The 19,673-nt window shown below is 39.8% G+C and overlaps 1 protein-coding gene across 3 annotated transcripts in view; it reads right to left on the reverse strand.

The window, feature by feature from the left end:
- Positions 1 to 2,635: 2,635 nt before the first annotated feature.
- LOC137992050 (uncharacterized) overlaps positions 2,636 to 19,673 on the reverse strand; it is a 32,008-nt gene continuing 14,970 nt past the window's right edge. Inside the window, exons 6-11 of one of the 3 annotated variants that reach the window (XM_068837326.1) lie at positions 19,437 to 19,481; positions 17,651 to 17,695; positions 17,506 to 17,548; positions 17,092 to 17,136; positions 8,469 to 15,893; positions 2,636 to 3,304 (exon numbers count right to left, since the gene is read on the reverse strand). In XM_068837326.1, coding sequence (XP_068693427.1) covers positions 17,509 to 17,548; positions 17,651 to 17,695; positions 19,437 to 19,481 — 130 coding nt within the window. In that variant the 3' untranslated portion in view covers positions 2,636 to 3,304; positions 8,469 to 15,893; positions 17,092 to 17,136; positions 17,506 to 17,508. Of the gene's footprint in view, positions 3,305 to 8,468; positions 15,894 to 17,091; positions 17,137 to 17,505; positions 17,549 to 17,650; positions 17,696 to 19,436; positions 19,485 to 19,673 lie in introns of all 3 variants that reach the window. The other 2 variants (XM_068837250.1, XM_068837166.1) reach the window with 2 other exon arrangements.

Here is a 19,673-nt window from a genome sequence, read left to right on the forward strand (position 1 = left end):
ATAGGCTCAGGCTGAAAGCGACCTCCCGAGATCATCGTTAAAGTACAGCTCTCTGGAAGCCGGCGTCCAGAGCTACCGTCACCAGGCACGCATATCACTTTTTCTTCTACGCATACGCAAGATGTCCGTCAATTCATTTTTCAGCAGTCTATTGTTTTCTGCGTCAAAATTAGACCGCTGGCCCTTGTAACATCGGGGAACACAAAATTTTCCAGATTTATTACAAAATCCTTTGGAAATAGACTGTATTAATTCTTCCAAAGGGCTTTTAATTTACGGAGAGAACAGGAAAAATTCAACTAATCTCCATGATTTGTTCACCACATTTCCCTGTTCGCGCTCTTCTTGAACTGCGTAACCGAATGGTAGTTCCGCGTAGCAACAGCCCTGAGAGAGATTATTCCACGTTTCAAATGCTCTTTAAGCAATAGAGGACGTTTTCCTGTCCTTTCGGTCTCGAATTCTCCCAACTCCCTCGAGTGTTTAGATAAAGTTATGGAAACACGGAAAAAGTCCTCTATTGTAAATACTTTTGTTCTTGGGCCATCGTAGTTTGATCAAAAATAAGACACAAACAGCAGTGATAAACATATTGAACTTTTTCATTTTGATAATGACTTGACGTTTCGTATGTGCTCTACATACATTTTCAAAAGTAACCGTTGAAATTTAAAACAGCTATTTATATATAACAAATCGGATGAGGGGACTGGAACCTAGATTAAGCAAATACTTAACAGTAAAATATAAAATAATAATAATTATAATAATAATAAAAACAGAAAAGATTAATAAAGCATCAGCTTTTCACTTCCGACGTTGACGTTGAAAGCTGGCTCAAGTTCTTGAATAAAGAAGGTCTCTTTTATTTTACAATGATAGTCAGTTTTGCCCTTCGCTAAAATATCAAAATGATCCCACTTGATATTATGTCCAGTGGCCTTGACGTGGTCAGCAATGGCTGAAGTATTGTCATTTTTAGCTAGGGCCTTAAAATGTTCGGTTTTTCTATCGTGAAGCCGCCGTTTAGTTTTACCGATGTAAAAATCATTACAATCCCAACAATTTGCTCTGTAAATAACTCTGGATTGTTGTGAACGATTAATACGGTCCTTGTAAGGAAAGAAAGATTTTATACATCGAGTGCTCTGAAAAACAATCTTAAGGTTAACACAAGAGTAGAATTTGTACACACAAGATTTCAGGCGTTTAGCGACTTGGTTGCTTTGCAAACCTAAGTAGGGAAGTAGGATAACAATATCTTTCTTAGGAACTGTAGATACTGGATCGCTATGCTGATGTTGTCTGTTTTTGTTCAAAACATCGTTGATATGATAGTTGATTATGCCTTGTGGGTAGCCGTTCTGAAGAAGGAGTTTTCGAAGATCAATGAGGGCAGATTGTAGCAAGGAACCAGATGAACAAAGACGGTAGTAGCGATAAGTGAGGGAGCGGATGAGGTTTATTTTGTATTTTCGTGGAGTGAAGGAATCCCATCCTTTATTTTGGAATCGTTACGTTGATGACACATTCACCATGTTCCACAACAAAGACAGTGCAAATGACTTTTTGCACTATTTGAACGGCTGTCATCGCAATATTAAATTCACCATTGAATTTGAACATAACAATGCAATTCCGTTTTTGGACATTCTTGTCACACGCGTACTATCCTAATTATTTTATAAATATATTAAGAGAATCCGCGTTGTCCTGCTGATAACAGACACCTACAATCCTAGTCAAAACTGTTGAGACAATTCCCTCTTTTCCCCCACCCCCCGTTACAATGTTGATTTTTCACGGTCTCTAAAATCAAGATCCGTTCATCGATCGCTGGCATGTTTCAACATTGTCTGGGGGGGGGGGGGGGGGGGGGGGGGGGGGGGGGGGGAGGAGGGCGCGAAAAAGGCAGCAAAAGAAGAACACACAATGCTCATATAACGACGGAAGCATGTACAGTAAATTCTCTACTTTTCGCCCAAAATTTGACAGGTGTCCCCAAGTCTTTTGATCCGGATTGTAGGTAAACTAAGTTGAGTTGGTCTTTGTGTCCAGCGTTGTATTATGTATAGCGTCTTATTATTCCACTATGACGCCATTTTACCATATTTGGTCAAGGGAACGCGCAAAATATGAAATGGTAATACACTGTAGTGTCCCCGTTTGACCGGTTTGGAACAGATCAAATACGGACGGAACGGGAGTTTTTGAATAAATGAAGTTGTTTTCAACACGATTCAAAGCATGAGAATTTAGCTTGTCATCGCTTGTCACTCGTCATTTTGTTTATCCGGCCAATCAAATAAAAATCTTTGGCTCGATCTTTGTGCTGTTTACATCGTTTGCACACGCCCTGAAGTGCATATGATGTCCTTTTTCAAAACACTCTTACCAAATAAAATTGAAGCAAGATAACACATCTTATTCGATGGTTTAACATATAATACTCGCGGACATTTTGCTCATTGCTCGTATTTTTAATACTACGCAACTCGCAAAATATCCGCGCGTATTATATGTCATACCATCGAATAAGATGTATATATATCACCCACGTGTGAAAAGATTAGCACTTAGTAAATAGGTTGGAGCTTGAAGGTTAATCCATTTGTAAATCATAGTTACATCACGCAATTTCAGAACATGTTTAATGATGAGCCATCCAAGTTCATTCAATACAGGTGAATTATGATCAAATTTCCTAGTATCCGTTAACATACAGGAAGCAAAAGTTATGCACCAGTAGTAGTTTATGACTATTTTCGTTCGTCCCGGACCATACCGTTGACCGATAAAAAGCTTAATAAAGACAAGAGAAGTTCGAAATTATGTATGATACCAGCCAGGGTGGAGTGCAGGTGCTGGAGGCCCATCTGTGCGCACTTTAACAGAGCAACTGTTTACATGTCCAGCAGTGCACTGACAGATACACTCTAATATCACTGCATTGCCTAAATGAACATATTCGACGAATGTCTCATATTGGTGGTTGGACATGTTCTCCCAAGTTCTTGCTCCATCTAGGCCCACTCCAAGTTTATTTGTTCCCACGACTGGATTGGAGAAGGCGATCGAGAAATCACTGCCTCCTATCTGATAAGTCACGTAACCGGAACATCCTGCGAGGGATCTATCTCTTTCATAATTACTGACTACTGAACGATCACCTGAAGCAACATCAGTCCATGTGAACCCGTCAGCCACTCGCCCACTGTCATACCACTCTCTCATATACTTCATATGAAACATTGTCTTGTTTTCTATTTCCACCAGACAATTGTGAGTCTTCACCATTTTGTACCTAATAATTTTCAAAGAAAGATGTTTGTAACATCATGTTGACGTGACGACAAAATAATGGCTTAAACTTTGCTAGGAAAAGCTATCCATGTTAACATTTTAAGGATTTTCAAACTTTGACAGATTTTTTAAAGTTTCAATCCATTTCCACCCTTGTCCTCCCGAGCTGTACATGACAAAACTGACAAAACCATACTGGAGTTCTACTCAAATTGCGTGACACTACCCCTTTAAGATTCTCGGGAACCTCTTTTACCTTGTTTGATGAAATCGATAAGTTACTAAATAAAAAGTAAAGGGCTCAAAGTACTACCTGGATTAAAGCCACAAAATGCAAAGAAGAAATCAAGATCATCATCGACAGTTACATGGAAAAAAAGTCGTCATTCATGTAAGACCGAATTGGCACAGTCTTCGTCAACTGTACTTAATTATAGGGGCAGTGTCGTGCAGTTGACTTATTTCATTTATCAGAAATATATTGAAATGCAACGAAACGTAAAAGATCCCAGGATTTTGAGCAGTACCTCCTCTCTAATGTAATGAGACTGTCTACGGGCGTCTCCAGCTCTACATGACCGTGACTCTATTGCGTTACATCTTCAAATACTTAAGTTAGGTTAACGTTTTTAAAGTATCGACGGCGACAAGAATGTCACAAATTTGCATGTACTATGAAAAACAGAGTTTTGCACGCTTTGTGCGTGCTTTTATCATCGTTGTACATTTCAAAGCCGTTCTCGTCCTTTCAACGACGTGAAATGACCTGTTTTGCCGTTTTGTGGATGATGTGATCACTTGACGACAAATTTTCAATTAGGTCTTCTCTCCGAAGCGCACATTAAAATTTAATTCCATGATTGATACTTATATAACATTTTGCAAGCATAACGCCTTGAAATAACTCAGAAATGATTGCAGAATTTCAGATGAAGATCTAGCTGTCGTCGACGTCGTGCTTGCTTAAGCTCCCTAACGTCCCTTTTGGGAGAACGTATATACACAATTGAAAGTGATAAGACCTGTCACTATGGAGTAACAGTACCTCGCAAATTATGAATAAATATGAAGGGCGTTCGGGCGAATTACGCGTCAGTTTCGTCTCCAAATATTACCGTGAAGCAAGTGAACGGTTATAAAACAGCACAAGGACAGAAATTGTACCTGGAAAATCGACAGACTTCCTCGATTGTCAGCTGTATCCAAATTTCACGAGAAGCACAAATAGGGCTTGCAAAGTACACGTATAGACCCTATGCAAAAATGTCTGTCTTTAAATAATTCTTTTGTTCATATTCAAAATAGCCCAACTAACCTCGTTCGGGATAACAAATTCTTTAGAACTTTTGTCTCAAAAACGAGGTTAGTTGGGCTATTTTGAATATGAACAAAAGAATAATTTAAAGGCAGCCATTTTTGCATAGGGTCTGTTAAATTCAGAAGTCTGGGTACCAGGAAGTGAAGAAATAGTTCCCAGACTCCCGAATTGGAGTGTCTTTTTTTGTACAAGCTACATTTGTTTTGCACTCGCATATCATCCCATTTCAGGGACAGCTCTATGGGTCAAGGTTTCTCAGTGCATGCATTATCTAACCAAATTGTGTCTATTTCCCAGCTAAAATATCTGTTATTCTTTGCGAACAATATGGAATACGGTAGGAAATAACGTGAAAACATATATTAAATACTCTGATTAGCGCTGCATGTTGGTCTTCGGTGTTATTAACTGGTATGAATAGAAACCTGAAAAAACTCATATTGATATTTCGTCATTAAAGAAATAACTTGCAGAGAAAAATAAATATCGGTACTGAATTATGAGTACGAAAGCTACTGTTAGTTGATGTTATTGTCAAAGTTTATGTTGCTTCATTCATTTCTGGAGAGTATTGCACGCTTTAATCGTGTCGTTTTAACAAAACACCTGACAGGATCCACTACCCTCTCGGGCATTTGAAGTGTTCGTCACGTGGTATGAAATTGGATTAATTTAGTGACAATGAGAAAAAGCAAGGCTGATCAAACAGTGGAAGGAATGGGTATTATTTTGTCCAATACTGTTTTGAAAGGCACTTCCTTTCTTCATCAGGGTGTTACAAATTGTGGCTTTCGGAAACTGGTTCTTTACAATTTAAATAGAAAGAATTTGTGACATGATATGGTACACACGTTTCGTCCTTGCTAATATATCTGGATTTTGGTTTAGTGACACCTCGATCATTCTTCGCGATGTTCTGTTGGAGACAATGACACCATGTGATAATGTTTTTAGCTGTCCGGAACATGCACATTCGTACATTTGGTTTATTTCGTACAACAAATGCCCTCGCGTGTTCTCGCCGTATGGAAGAAGAAACGATTCCAAGTTCATACATATCTGCGATTTCATTGAAATAGATGTACTGAGCTGACCGAGATCTGCTTAGTTAGCCAGAGAGGGATTTGTAACACATGGTTTAGGGGCCGACATTTCTCACCCTCCCCGCCTGTCCGAGAGGCCGGGGGCCCGTTTCTCGAAAGGCCCTCAACTTTACGGGCCATTTTCGGGTGTTACAATTCCCTCTGTATCTCAAGAACGGAGAGGATCTAAGCCGTCAAACTTCAGTCAGTTCGGTTTTTGTCACCTCGAAAACATCTTAGAAGATCGGCTTTCCTGAACAAGCGGTTGGCAGGTTCAAAAATTGCTTTTCGAGGCCGAAACATTTTCGGGATTTCCGAGAAATTTAACGGGCCCCTGCATGGGGCCCGTTTCTCGAAAGTCCCGAAAACGGGAATATTACTTACTAAGAAGAACTTTCTCTGCATAATTTTAAACCTTCCGTGTATTAGTAAGCATCACCGATAGGAAATCAGAGTATCTCGAGATGCGCAGAACGTATGCGCAATAACAATAGTAGGCACCGTCCTTAATTATTTGCAATATTAACAAGACAATTGGAAAAGCGGGAAAAATATTAAATCCGTATTTCATTTAAAAAAAATACAGCTACACGGAAACATGTTCAATTACATTAATCACGCATTACCGATAAACTAACCAGTATTACTGTATTTGCCAAATGTGAATTTAAAAAAAGCCCTCCACGTTTCCTGGAGTCCGTCTTTAGCAACTGCACTGTGCATGGCAATGCGAACTCGGCATCCTTCTCGACAATCCAAACCCTTTGTTTACTTGGGAATCTTGACTTTGTCTACATTTTCATCGAGTACTTTGACTTTGTTTCCCAACGTTTTCTTTAACTGAAGAAGCGAATCCTTCGTTTTCAAAATTTAGAAAAACCAGATGAATCGTTCTCGGTCGATTGCAGCTCAATTTGCTCAACTCAACTAACGTGTGGCGTGTTCTTTAACCTGCCAATAGGATCGTTTGTTTTCCCTCGCCTTGCGTTTTGAGAATGTTGTAGTCAATCTCAAATAAAACATGTTTTACCGCCAAATTTACTGTCGGTATGTTATAAAAAAATTGGTTCATGCTTTTAGCTGTGCATGTATCGAGTTATAGATGCACTTGGGAGTTTGCTAAGCACTCGAGGAGATAGAGTCGCACTTGGCTATCGCCTTGTACGACTCTTACGCTTCTCGCATGCTTAGCAACCTCCCGCGTGCATCCATAACGCGATATACGCACGCAAAGCATGAACCAATTCTTAAATTTACATCTAGCAGTGACAAAAACATGAGACATTACAGAACTTGTTACATATTATTTATTTAAAAATGACCTAAAAATTCGAATGGGTAAATAATATCTATAAATCATTTACAAATCCAACTCTTCTACACGATTTGTTCACCAGATTTCCCTTTCCCCGCACTCGTCTTGAACTGCGAAACTGAATGGTAGTTTCACGTAGCAAGAGAGAGATTATTCCACGTTTCAAATGCTCTGTATGTATTAGAATCTGCATTGTCCTGCTGATAACATACACCTAGATAATATGAGTTGGTCTTTGCGTCTAGTGTTACAAGAATGCGTATTAGAACGTTTGGAAAGATTAGCAAGGAATTTAAAAATTCATTAATAATTCATGAGCCTAACACCCTGTCAAAACATTGATAAAACGTCATGTGTATGAGCTTCATATCCTGATAAAACACTCCTCGTTAGTATTCTTTATATAAAGAATACTAATAAGGCATAGCTTTCGTGTATGCTAATATTCACCTCTTACAATTTGAACCATTATTTTGAGTCCAGAGGGACACGCTCTTTGCAGCACGTGTTTTATCGGGTCTAAAAACACTCGGCTACGCCTCCTGTATTTAAACCCTGATAAAACACTGCTGCTCGTTTTTTAAACATTACTTAATTGACGAGATGTGATCATTAAAAATCAGATTTGAGTCGATTATGCGCGGCCTTGACCTTTGCCAGATGACATCTATTTCAGCTCTTGATCAACGAAGGGCGCGGTGACATCAGGCATCTCAGATAAGTACAACGGAACGGTACGACGGAAAGCCGCAAGAATCTAGAACAAAAATTCATCTTCCAAATCGGCACCCTTGATCCTCAAGGTATTAACGAACGCTTTTCATTTAACTAATATATTCCTATTTTTCACGTTGCCCTGTTACCACTAATAGCGTAGCTCCCACTCTACTATAAAAACTACACGTAACCCATAATTCCTCGATTCGCTCTGACGAAGGGCTAACGCTCGAAACGTCAGCTTTTAGAATCTCTGTACGGTGGCCAATTTACATTATCAACTCCGTTGATAAAACCAAATTTTTGTATACTACTTCCCCACCGACGCAGCACCACAGTTTCTTTAGAAACTACCCCCCTCATTAGATAAGTACACATTTACAAGAAATTCGGTTTCGGGCTAACAACAGGGCGGGCGTAACACATGCATCTGCGCTCCATTCCAAGCGCAGTTCAACAAGGCAATTGTTTGTATCTCAATCGGTGCACTAACAGAAACACACTAATATCACGCCATCGCCTAAATCAACACCTTGGACGAATTTCTCATAATTGTGGTTGGACATCTCCTCCGAAGTATTTTCTCCATCCTGTCCCACACCAAGTTTATTTGTTCCAATGGATTGATTGGAGAAGGCGATTGAGAATTCAGTGCCTGTCATCCGATAAGTCACGTAACCAGAACACCCTGCGAGGGAACTATCTTGTTCATTGAGGACTATTTAATAATCACCTGAAGCAATATTAGGTCACGTGCAGGCGTCAGCCACTCGCCCACTGTCATACCAATCTCCCACATATGTCATATCAAACATTGTGTCGTTTTTTATTTCCATCGTACAATTCTGAATCTCCTGGGCCATTCTGTACCTACAAATGTTGAAAGGAAGCTGTTAGAAACATCCTGTCGACGTGACGACAAAATAATGACTTGAATTTTGTCAGGAAAAGCTATCCACATTAAAATTTTTGGGGATTTTCAAACGCTGACAGACTTTTTCAAGTTTCAATCTATTTCTACCCTTGTCTCCCTGAGCTGTACATAACAAAAATTGACTTCAGTGTACTAACAAAATTATTTTAAAAGAAGATTTCATCTCCCCTTATTTAAACTATACACCGAATACAAATATGGCGGACACTACCCCTGGAAGAGTTTCAGGAAACTCTTTTACCTTCCAGGTGATCTGGTGACGTAATTTGGAGGACTAGGAAAACAATTTTTAACGCCGTATCCCACAACCGCGCGCGGCCTTGGGTGTTGTTTCCAAATTTCCTGCAGTATTTTGATCGCCAAAACTCAACAGATACCTCCCACATTTCCTGTTACTGAATGAACATTCAAGTAGAACCGACGAGATCTAACCTTGCCTCTGCCATGTTGAATTCGAAAATAACATTCAAGGCCGCGCGCGGTTGTGGGATACGGCGTTAAAATAGATCTCCCCAGTCCTCCAAATTACGTCACCAGATCACCTGCTGGTTGTTAGACGAAATCATTAAGTTACTAAAAGAAAAGTTAGGGGCTCACGATACTGCCTGGATTAGAGCCAATCAATGTAAAGAAGAAATCAGGATCATTATCAACGACGGTTAGTGATGGTAACTGGAAGGTAATAGGAGTGAGTAGAGTCCAATTCGATCTGTAATCATACGAGTGATTAGGGAGCATAAAGTGTCTATCCGGCTTACAGGGTTTTCATGGTTTTGGCAGCTCGATAAAGCGTAGATGTCCCAAAAATGATTTTTCTATTCCGCCACTTTTTATTACTTGGATTTCGCACATGCTACAGTCTCAGACATAATTAGTTGGGACACTTCATGCCAACATCCTCTATTCCCTTCTCCTGCGTTCCTTGCCCCTCTCAATTTGTTTATCGCAGTTCAGTTACCAAATCTTTCACACCAACGTTGAGAGGGAAGGAAGAAGCAGAAGTGTCCCAACAATTATGTCTGGGACTGTAGGTCCTACAGGGCCATAGCCAGAAAACAATTATGACTGAAGTAATTTCCTGGTTAAATTATCTTCGCAGGTATTTTAGGTGTTTGTGATTAGCACATTTTAAAGACAACACTGGAATCAACCTTTATTTTAAAGAACCACGAAAAAATGACTGAGGCAAGTGCCTCGGTTCGCCTCATACTGGCTACGTCCCTGCCCTAAGAAGAGTTTCGCTAAGAAACTTGCTCTCATAAGAACGTCTAGGGTTTTACCAAAAGAAGTCCTCATTAATTTCTTTTTTAAAGTTATACTGCCATCGATAACTTGTGGCCTTATTCTTTGGGGGTCCTGCTCTGAAATGCAGATCTTTTCGATTCCTTCGAAAGACTCCATTGTAGGGCGGCGAGAATAATTTTTAATTTACCGAAGGATATGAGATTATCACACGTGCTAGAATATGCCTGTTGGCGTCCACTTAGCTATCGCTATGAGCTTGTCTTAATAAAACATATGCATAAAGCATTTAACCAGAGACTACCGCGGGAGCTTTCGGACACAATTGCAATCAAGCACGATTCGGGACTTACTGTAGATAAGATATCTGTTTACAAACATTGCTTTTGTTATTCAAATGTGCCAACCACAGGAACAAAAGACCCTTTGTTTCGACAGCCAACGAGGCTCTGGTTGGCACATTAATGACAATAGGTGACGTCAACGATATCTTCCCTACGCGGACAAAAGATCTACTAATAGTCACGCATTTTGGCACAAACCACGGAAAAAATGCTATAGCCCGTAGAGGTCCGATATTGTGGAATGCTATCGTACGTAACATATAAGACTTTGCGGACAAGAGCTACAAGTGTCTGGCAAAGACACTTCGATATTGCGACCTTTTCCAAGAATTAACACTTAGGGAGACTTCTGTGTCGACTGCAAATACTAAAAGTACAGATGTTACCTTCAAAATCTACCTATTTTTAGTTATGGGTTAGATGTAAAGGGCATGCCCATTGCCTTTTAATTAATTTAATATTCACTGTTTGGTGCATATAGTTTTAGTCAGTTATTTATTTATGTATATCTATCTTTTTTATGAACGATTTAATTATGTAAATAGCTTGTATAGAGTTCATTTTATATTTTAGATATTTAGTTTTTATTTGCAGGACCTCACAAGCTGCAGAGCTTTAAAAAAATGATCGTGCTAAAATAAAGGCTGTCTCTCTGTCCGACCCCGAAATCTAGCTTCAAATTTCGAGCTGTGGCCACGCCCAATAAATTGAAGATTGGTGACTCGTGACGTCACTTCAGGAACGACTCGAAATTTCACTTCCTTCATTGATCGATCATCGTGTAGTTTCATTAGTTAAGCGACACTTTAGGACACCGTTTAGTGAGTGATGGAACATCAAAGCGACTTTTCTTCTAAAGATGATGGCAACGGCCTTTCATCGGATTCGAACGAAGAGATACAGTCTCGTTTGACGGTAATGCTCCTTCCGACTCAGAAGAAGGCCCCTATTGTCAAGAGCAACTGGCAGGTGAAGATTGGTTTCGTGAATATAATCATGAAAGGACAAAAATGGAAGAAAGACAACAGCAGCTCAAAACCGGTTTGACAGAATTGTTCGTGCATCGGTGGTGATCAAGAAAGCGGGATCTGCCAGAATTTTTTGGTCTATTGGTTCAGTCGGTTCAGGTTCTCTAGTTGTCTATACTTGATCGGCAATGACAGAAATCTCATAAGCGGACGAATCTTCAGTAGAGAGAGGTAATGTGGATGTTGACGCTGTTTCTTCCCTCAGAATCTACAGGATTGTAACGAAAATAGGAAGCGTTCGATCTTGGACGAGAAATTAAACGCGAGTAACTAACAAAAAGTGAAAAAAAAAAGGGTTGAAACGTCCGATTTTTACACAGCGTTTGGTAAACGACTATGATTGTACGCTAAGGTGGCATGACCAAGCTGACGACGACTTCGATCGGATAAATCTTCTTCTCCCCAGGTATTACGCTGAAACTTTGGTACTGGAAGAACACCAATTTTTTGGGATTGTTCGCTGGCATTTAAGATTTCCAAACGATAGCCGCCTAGTGAAGTCCTCGGGAGTGAAGTGACAAGAACACAGAGCAGATGAAGCGCTTGGTGTCCACTTGTCGCGCTTTAACTTCACGAAGTCCGTCCATTTCTTCCTTCTGACCTTCACTTCACTTCGATTGTCACTATAAAATGGAATTTTATGTAATGCTATGCCCTTCTCTGTATCAAGAATATCTGAACAACCCGCAACAATACATATATTAGGCATAATTTCCAAAGAGCCTGCCAAAGGAACGAAGCAAAAATAATCCTTCAAAAAAACTGAATTTGTCGCGCGGTTCCTGACGTGACGTTAAATCGATTCTGGAAGGAAGCCTCTTTCTGGTGCTGTCTCCCGGTCAACTTGATTGAGTGTGGCCAAAGGGCGAACTTTGAAACTTGATTTCGGGCTCAAAAAGTGGCGGAATCGAAAAATTATTTTTGGAGCATTTATCTACGCTTTGTTGAGATGCCAAAACCATAAAAACCCTGGAGGCCGTGTGGACACTTTTAGCAACGACAACGGCGACGGCAAAAAGTATTAGCATATAAGTGAGCACATTAATGACAATAGCAAAACTATAGACCTTATTCATAAATGGCGGTCAATTTTTAATTCTTTTGTCGAAGTGCAAATTAGCCTACCAAGCCTCGATACCATACAGTGAATTGAAAAGAATTCTTGCTCTTAAATGAGGCTTGGTAGGCTAATTTGCACGTGGACAAAAGAATTATAAATGTGACCGCCATTTATGAATAAGGTCTATAGGTAGTCTCCCATGCGGCCGTTCTTTGTGTGGTCACGCAAGCGTTGCGTGACCACACAAAGAACGGCTGCGTAGGAGACTAAACTATAGGTGGTTTTCACGTTACGTCATTGCCACCATGATGGTGGACGAAAACAAAAGATCTCTCAGTGGCTCCTTTTGTTCGTCCACCAGCAATTGTACATTACAGCATTGTTATCTGTGTCTCTACAGATTGGTTGCAAACCACCTTTTACGTGAAATAGCCAAATTTGAGGTTTTTTATTTTCTCCCCTAAAATTATATGCCGTTCCGACCAGTGTCATTTCTGAGGAACTACCACACCCTCGTCATAACAAGAAAAAGGTTGAGAAGCGATTAAAATAACGCAAATATATTTTGAGATGACGTTCTCGTTGCCGTCGCAGTTGTCGTTGCTTAAGCTCCATTTTAACAAAATGGGACTGCTGCAAAGCGGGAGTCCGATTTGTTAATCAAGAAATCTAAATCTATGATAGTTAAGCTTTCGATCCATTGTAATTAAGCTATTAGGCAACTTGTATTTCCTAGCCTTCCGATGTTTGCCCAAAAAATCGGTCATTTTGGAAGATTTTCGTTTGGTCCCCCTTTGCAATTTTGCCAAAATAATAATTTTCGACACTTTTGAAAAAAATGGAAATATTTGCTGGCAAATAGGATTTTTATGCTTCTTCTTCCGATTTTGTACTTGTTATTCCTTCGGGGGCCCTGGACTTGGGGTAGCATTTATTTGGATTACAGTCAATACCCTCTAGGATACATCTGCTTAACCGATGTGACCAGGCTTTCATGTGAGCGTCACTTCGTTTCATCTTGACGGTGGTTAAGGTCGAGGTGAGTTTTATTAATTTTATCCCATTAAACAGTTTTATCTTGGGGTCAGTTGTCCTTATAAGTCACGCGTTTTTCTGTGTATGTTCGATTGGGTTTTTCTTTCGAATTTGGTGTGGTCAATTTCTTAATTTTGCTTGCACGTGTGCCTGGTCGAATTCTCAGCTATCTTCGATGCGAATTTCTTTCTTTGGTTTTGTTATTCTATGGCTAGCTCACCTCCTACAGTTCTTATCGTGAGCCATTCGTTTGTTCGAAGGCTAAGTTCAGATCTTAGATTCAATTTTGATGCCCGTGCTGCCAAACATTTTATTCTTTTGGGTGACGCCTTGATTTACTTGCATGGTTTGGGCACAGGCTCCCCAAGCTGAAAATACGTGGTGTATGCGACAGTTTGTGTATATAGAGAATTGTATGGGAAAATCACCGATCGTAAAAAAATTGTGTAAATAACTATCTCATTTGAAATAAAGTTTTCCTACCTCAAATGCGTGACGAACTTGTCTCTTTTGCCGAGTTTTGAGCAATTCTGACGCCGTTTAGTGAAGTTATCCGGAAGGCCGTTACTAAAATAATAGGAAGGCCGACCACTCCATCCATCTCTGGCCAGACCTCACTCCACAAATCGTTTTCTCCTCAACAGGAAAAGTCCCGAATCGCAATAAAAACAACAGTTCCATAAAGCCCAATAAATTTCACTCCAAATACGTGTGTTTCGGCGCCCGAAAGACTCGTGAAGAACGAAAACTTTGTATGAAAATTCACCTCTTCGGCTTTCCTCAGAGGCTTGTGACCGGGCAGTCAACAACGGAAACTCGCAAGATGGTTTCAGCCTCAACTCTGATTGGTCCATTTGAATTTGACCGCGCGCTGGCAACACGACCTTTAATTTGTTGACTGCCCGGTCACAAGTCAACAAGTCAACACGATGGAGCTGTTCACGATGGAGTCCAGTCAGTTGTCGCCTCCCTGTCAGGTGAGCAGAATTTGCTGCCGGGAACACAGCGTCCCAATGTTGTTTTCATGTCTGTAAACTTGCCAGTTGAACCCCTTTTTCCAGTTAAGATTCGGAGTAAAATCATTCAAACAGAATTTTTTGAGTTTTGCTCCCTTCTTGTTAATCCAGCTTTTGAGGACAAATTTCGTATCACACTCCTACCTTCCCAGGAAGGCTCCTATTCATCGTTATCTCGTGAGCCAGTGAACAAAGCGAAACGTATTACATCAATAGATGTTTGGCTCGAAGCTTTTCACGTGTATGTGGGTATTTTTACTGCACAGTATCCCTATGAGGCTCCCGGCGTCATAAAGTATGGGGCTACTATTCAGGACCTGGCCGCTATAGGGCATAATTGGCGTTATTATGACGAGAACTTCCGTTTTCTACGCCATTAACAGGCCAACGCCTCCCAACTTCTCCAATCAACACAGCAGTGAAACCCCAAGAAGCCATATCATTCCCCAGCTTCCTTCCTCAGGAACTTCCAACACGTCTAAAAGGTCATTTTAAGCGGTGTTTTGCATAGAACAAGTCTAGGATAGTTAAGCTTTCGATCCATACTAATTAGGCTATTATAGCACTTGTATTTCCCGTTTGTTTTGCCTACCGAAGTTCCACCAAAAAATCGGCCATTTTTGAAAGTTTTGCCTTCATTACCCCTTTGTTATTTTGCGAAAAATGGCCATTTTCGATACTTTTGAAAAAATTATTTCTCGTCTAATAGGTCTCTCTTCATGTGGTTTCTTGCATAGAACAAATCTAGGATAGTTTAGCTTTCAATCCATAATAATTAGGCCATCAGGCGACTTGTATTTCCTAGTTTTTTAGCCTTCCGAAGTTGTAGCAAAAAATCGGCCATTTTTGAAAATTTTCCCTTGGTCCTCCCTTTGCTGTCAAGTAACTACTTGACAAATAATAGAGCGCAAACTGGATAATAAGGTGTTACATTATATGAATTGTGTTTGTAGCCGATCTAACGCGCGCGCTGATTGGCTAACTGTAGGGCATTATTCTCCAGAAATGCATACCCGCGGGCCGATTACAGGTCAGCAAAAACAGAGCAAAAAAGCCATATAGTAAAGAACTTATTAACCTCGAATGTTCGGTCTCTCAGAGAAAATCTCATATTGACTTCGCCATTGCTCGGTCTCCGGTAAAGACCTTAGTAAAATCATTGTCCTCCTGGATAGTACAAAGGACGAAAATGTTTGAGTGGGAAGTACCAGATATTATCTCGGAATTAACTTCTCATATGAATAAAACATTAACAACATGGGTCAAGTCTCCGCTGTTAGTATATGCTACTGAGGCAAACTTGCGACCCAATATGGTCTAAGCTCTTGTAAGCGACCACCTCCCGTAAGCGTCCACCTAAGCTCGACATTTTAGATAGTCGCTTACGGGAGGTTCGAGTGTTCATCATAGACGTCGTTTTCCAGCTTCGAATATTTCATCGCCTATTTGCCAACCTATTGCTGCCTCCACTCTCCTTGACCTCTGACGTGTTGGCTATCCTGGAAACAGAGAACACTGATATCTTAAGATTGTTTCATATTTGAATTGAGCCACCCATGTCTTTGTGGACTACTTTCCACTTAGTGAATTTCGCAAAACAATTTTCTGGGCTATATTCACAAAGAGAGGAAGCCCAACCGTTAAAATCCGATATCAATTGAATTCAACTCACAAACAATAATGCAATACATGGCACGAAATCGTGGACATGGACCGACAGTATTCAGTGGTTTCAGGCCAAATACTTCTAGAAGTATCTAACAGACAAACAAACCCAGTCAAGGTGTGGTTGCTTTACATTTAACCAGCCAATCAGGATGCAGTTACATGTAAAAAATACGCAAGGACCGTGACCATCACCATGGTTACTTTCTACTCTTTGCTACGGAGAACTAGCCCAAAATTTTGATATTTAAGAAATTGAAAACATTTACCGTGTTTCTATCGAGTTTTAGTATAAATCTACTAGCGTTCTATCACGAATGCTGTTCTCTGATTGGCTACGCTACTCACTATCTATTTAACAAATAGGTTCCATGTTGCCGTGCATCTGTCCAGAAATAGATCACAGATGACGTCAAAATGTGGTAAGGATTATCAAAATGTAAATTCTCTTTGCTTGCACCATCATTAAGGCGGGGGTAAATATGAATTTAAGTGAAATTTTGGTAAGTTTAAAGAGAGGTCGAAAGGAAAAAAAGGGTTATGGAACACCACCAGACAGTTGCCCGACCCCACAATGGCACCCCAGGTTGCTGGGCAACTGTTTGGTGTGTATCTACCAATTTTTTATTCCAAATTCTAATTTTAAAACAACACCAAATCTTCAAAATTTCCTTTTTCCATAAATTTTACTAATCCTTTGAGAAAAACTATTTATCTCCAAATATACCTAAAATCACCAAAAAATTGACAAACCGGCCCAAAACATAAATATGTGAGATGAGCAGAGAGATTCTTGATTGTTTGAAACGTCAAGGAGATATTTACGTTAAAAACGTAATATCCAGCCAAAATACGGCTTTCACGTTTACCCCCGTCTTAAGTCAACAGGGCGTGCTAGTTGTGTCACCATCTAGTTATAGAAACACGATTTTTAACCAATCAGCGCGCATAATTTCTTAGGACTGTTTTCTAAATTGATATATTTATAATTGACCAGTTTTAGTATGCCAAGCGTTGCTAACGTAGACTAACCTCTTGATTCCCGTTTTCTCTTCAGTGTTTAGTGTGCTGGTCATGCTGAAAAAAGTACAATGCTATGATTACTGGTGGCGTAACGTTAATTTGATGTTGGAGAACAGTTTGGCGATGTGATTTCAACCTATTGCTTATTTATTCACAGTATATATTGATAAACAGTCAACCATACTGATAGAGAATCTGTTTTCTGAGTGAAACCGAACGCTCTCGTTGCTACTTTGTTTCTTTCCCCAATCTTTAAAATCATTAACACAACAATAAAATAAAAAACTCTGCTATTTACGGCATTTAAAAATACTCTCACCTCCGTATAGAAACGGTCAAAGACAAACGACAAACTGTAACGTTCACCATTCGCCAGACGCACCATTCTTAAAATTTATATTCCTAACTTCTCCTATAACTAACCTCTCATTTTCTGTGTTCTCTTTCGATCGCAGTGTCTACCATCCTAAAAAGAGAAATTTCAATAAGCAATGTTACTATTCACATAGTTTTTCAGCCTACATGCATGGTTTTTCAAAAACTTCTAAGCTTGGCCTATTTTGCTAACCTGCTGTTGTCTCCACTCTGTCTGAACTCTAATGCGTTGGCTATCCTGGGACCAAAAAAGAAAACATATGTTTTAAGACTGTTTGTTATGAAGCTACCCATATCTTTTCCAATGGCCCTCAGTACATCTAATGCATACATTGCTAAACAATTTGAGTCATTTCATCCAAAAGGAACCCAGTGTTAAAATTTGATAACAATATTGTTATCATACATTGCACTCACTACATGTAATTATTTTCTGATTGACCGAAAGCATACAGTGAATTTCCGAAATCAGTGCCGTGACGTCACCTAGCTGCAGATTATACAAAAATAATGCCAAAAACACTCATGGTCACAGGTAATCTTGTCATGTATGACCGCGGTGCACCATTTCTAAGGATAATCATGTAACGTTTGCGCGCTTTGTGTCGCTTGCCGTCAGTGAAGCAGTAAAAAGATGACATCCATTTTTTTTTCATTCAATGTAAAATGAAACAATTATTAGATTCGCCTTTTGTGATATCCAGAGTAATTAAGGTCTCAGTAAGGGTCATCATCCTCAGTCTTCGGCTTCAGCTATTAATATTTGTAACCCCTACCTCGACCTTGATTACGCTGGAAATCACAAAAATCTCATCCAATCATTTTTTAAAATCAAATCAGAAGAAATCATTGCAGTAATACACGACAAGAAATTTCGGAAATTGGACTCACAGTATTCAGTAGTGACACCAAATGCAACTTTCTTTCAAGACTATCAAAGAGACCAAAAAACCCAGCTAGGTGTGTTTTGTTATGAGTTTAAGCAGCCAATTAGAATGCAGAACTTTAGATAATTTTACAAGAGCTGAGAAAATCATCACTAAGCCAATTTCAATAAAATTATAAAATTCTAACTTGGCTCCAAGGCTTGGGGGAATAACAGAAGAGAAATTGCACCAAGGATGAGGGATAAATAATAATACAGGTAAATGGAATATTTACCCAGGATAACCCTTCAGTTCAAAGTACTGTCTTCGATGGGGTCCTGCCTTATTAATTACAAGTAATGACTAATTAATTTCGTTTGATTTCAGGTATTACAACTTGTGGTACATAATTATTTACATGTACATGTAGATATTACTAATAGGGGAGCTCCGGCGGCCCGAAGGGCCGCCAAGTGGAGCCCCATACTTATCACGGGAAAGCAAAGGAAACCCATGAATTGATTTTCTCACGGTTATCATGGCTAGCGGTATTGCTAGTGGGCGCGTACGCACGACGACGGAGTTGCCCCCAACATGGCGGAAATACTCCAAAAAAGAGACACAGCCTTGGTTTACTGTGCACTTCGTTGATATTGGACATCCGTACTAAAATCAATTGACACCTGTCAAAACAAGGTATCCACTGACCAGTATCACGTGGCCATATCGCGGGCTCAATTTTACAGCTCATCGAGGTCGAATGTTTTTGTGAATTTGATCGCTGACCAAGTGCTGGTTTTCCGATTGGATCGCGGGCTCATGTCAGGTTAACTTGTTCACAACAGGGCAGGATTGTTCTGTAGCCGTTTTAAGAATTTAAAGTTCACCGAATTGTAACTTTTTCTTCTATATAAATGTTTTTTGCTTCTTTTTTTGTGTATATGGTGATTTTTGAAACTCAAAACAGAAGGGCAGAAGGAAAACCTGACCACGAAGTCACAAAACTCGAATCACAATTCTACCTTGTCCTGGATTAGCTTAATCGGGCTCTGAATAACCCTTCCCAGGAGCTACGCTTTTATGCTCGCCTAAATCTATATATTAATGCCTAACCTCCTGAGTCCTGTTCTCGCTGGAATCTCTGGTGCATTATTGGTCCTTCTGGAAAAAAAATAAAATGTACTGGATAGCTGTCCATATAGCACTGAACTAGATGCTCTGAAAACTGTCTTTCATTCCAACTTGTGTTGAATCCTAATGAGTTTACCAGAGGCTCTGTTCAAATGGTTATCAGGAAATTTGTGTATTGATCAAGTTACTAAACCATGCTGTTTATAATAATTAAAGAAT

This window comes from Montipora foliosa, chromosome 1 (assembly GCF_036669935.1).
Source record: "Montipora foliosa isolate CH-2021 chromosome 1, ASM3666993v2, whole genome shotgun sequence".
NCBI classification, from domain to species: domain Eukaryota; kingdom Metazoa; phylum Cnidaria; class Anthozoa; order Scleractinia; family Acroporidae; genus Montipora; species Montipora foliosa.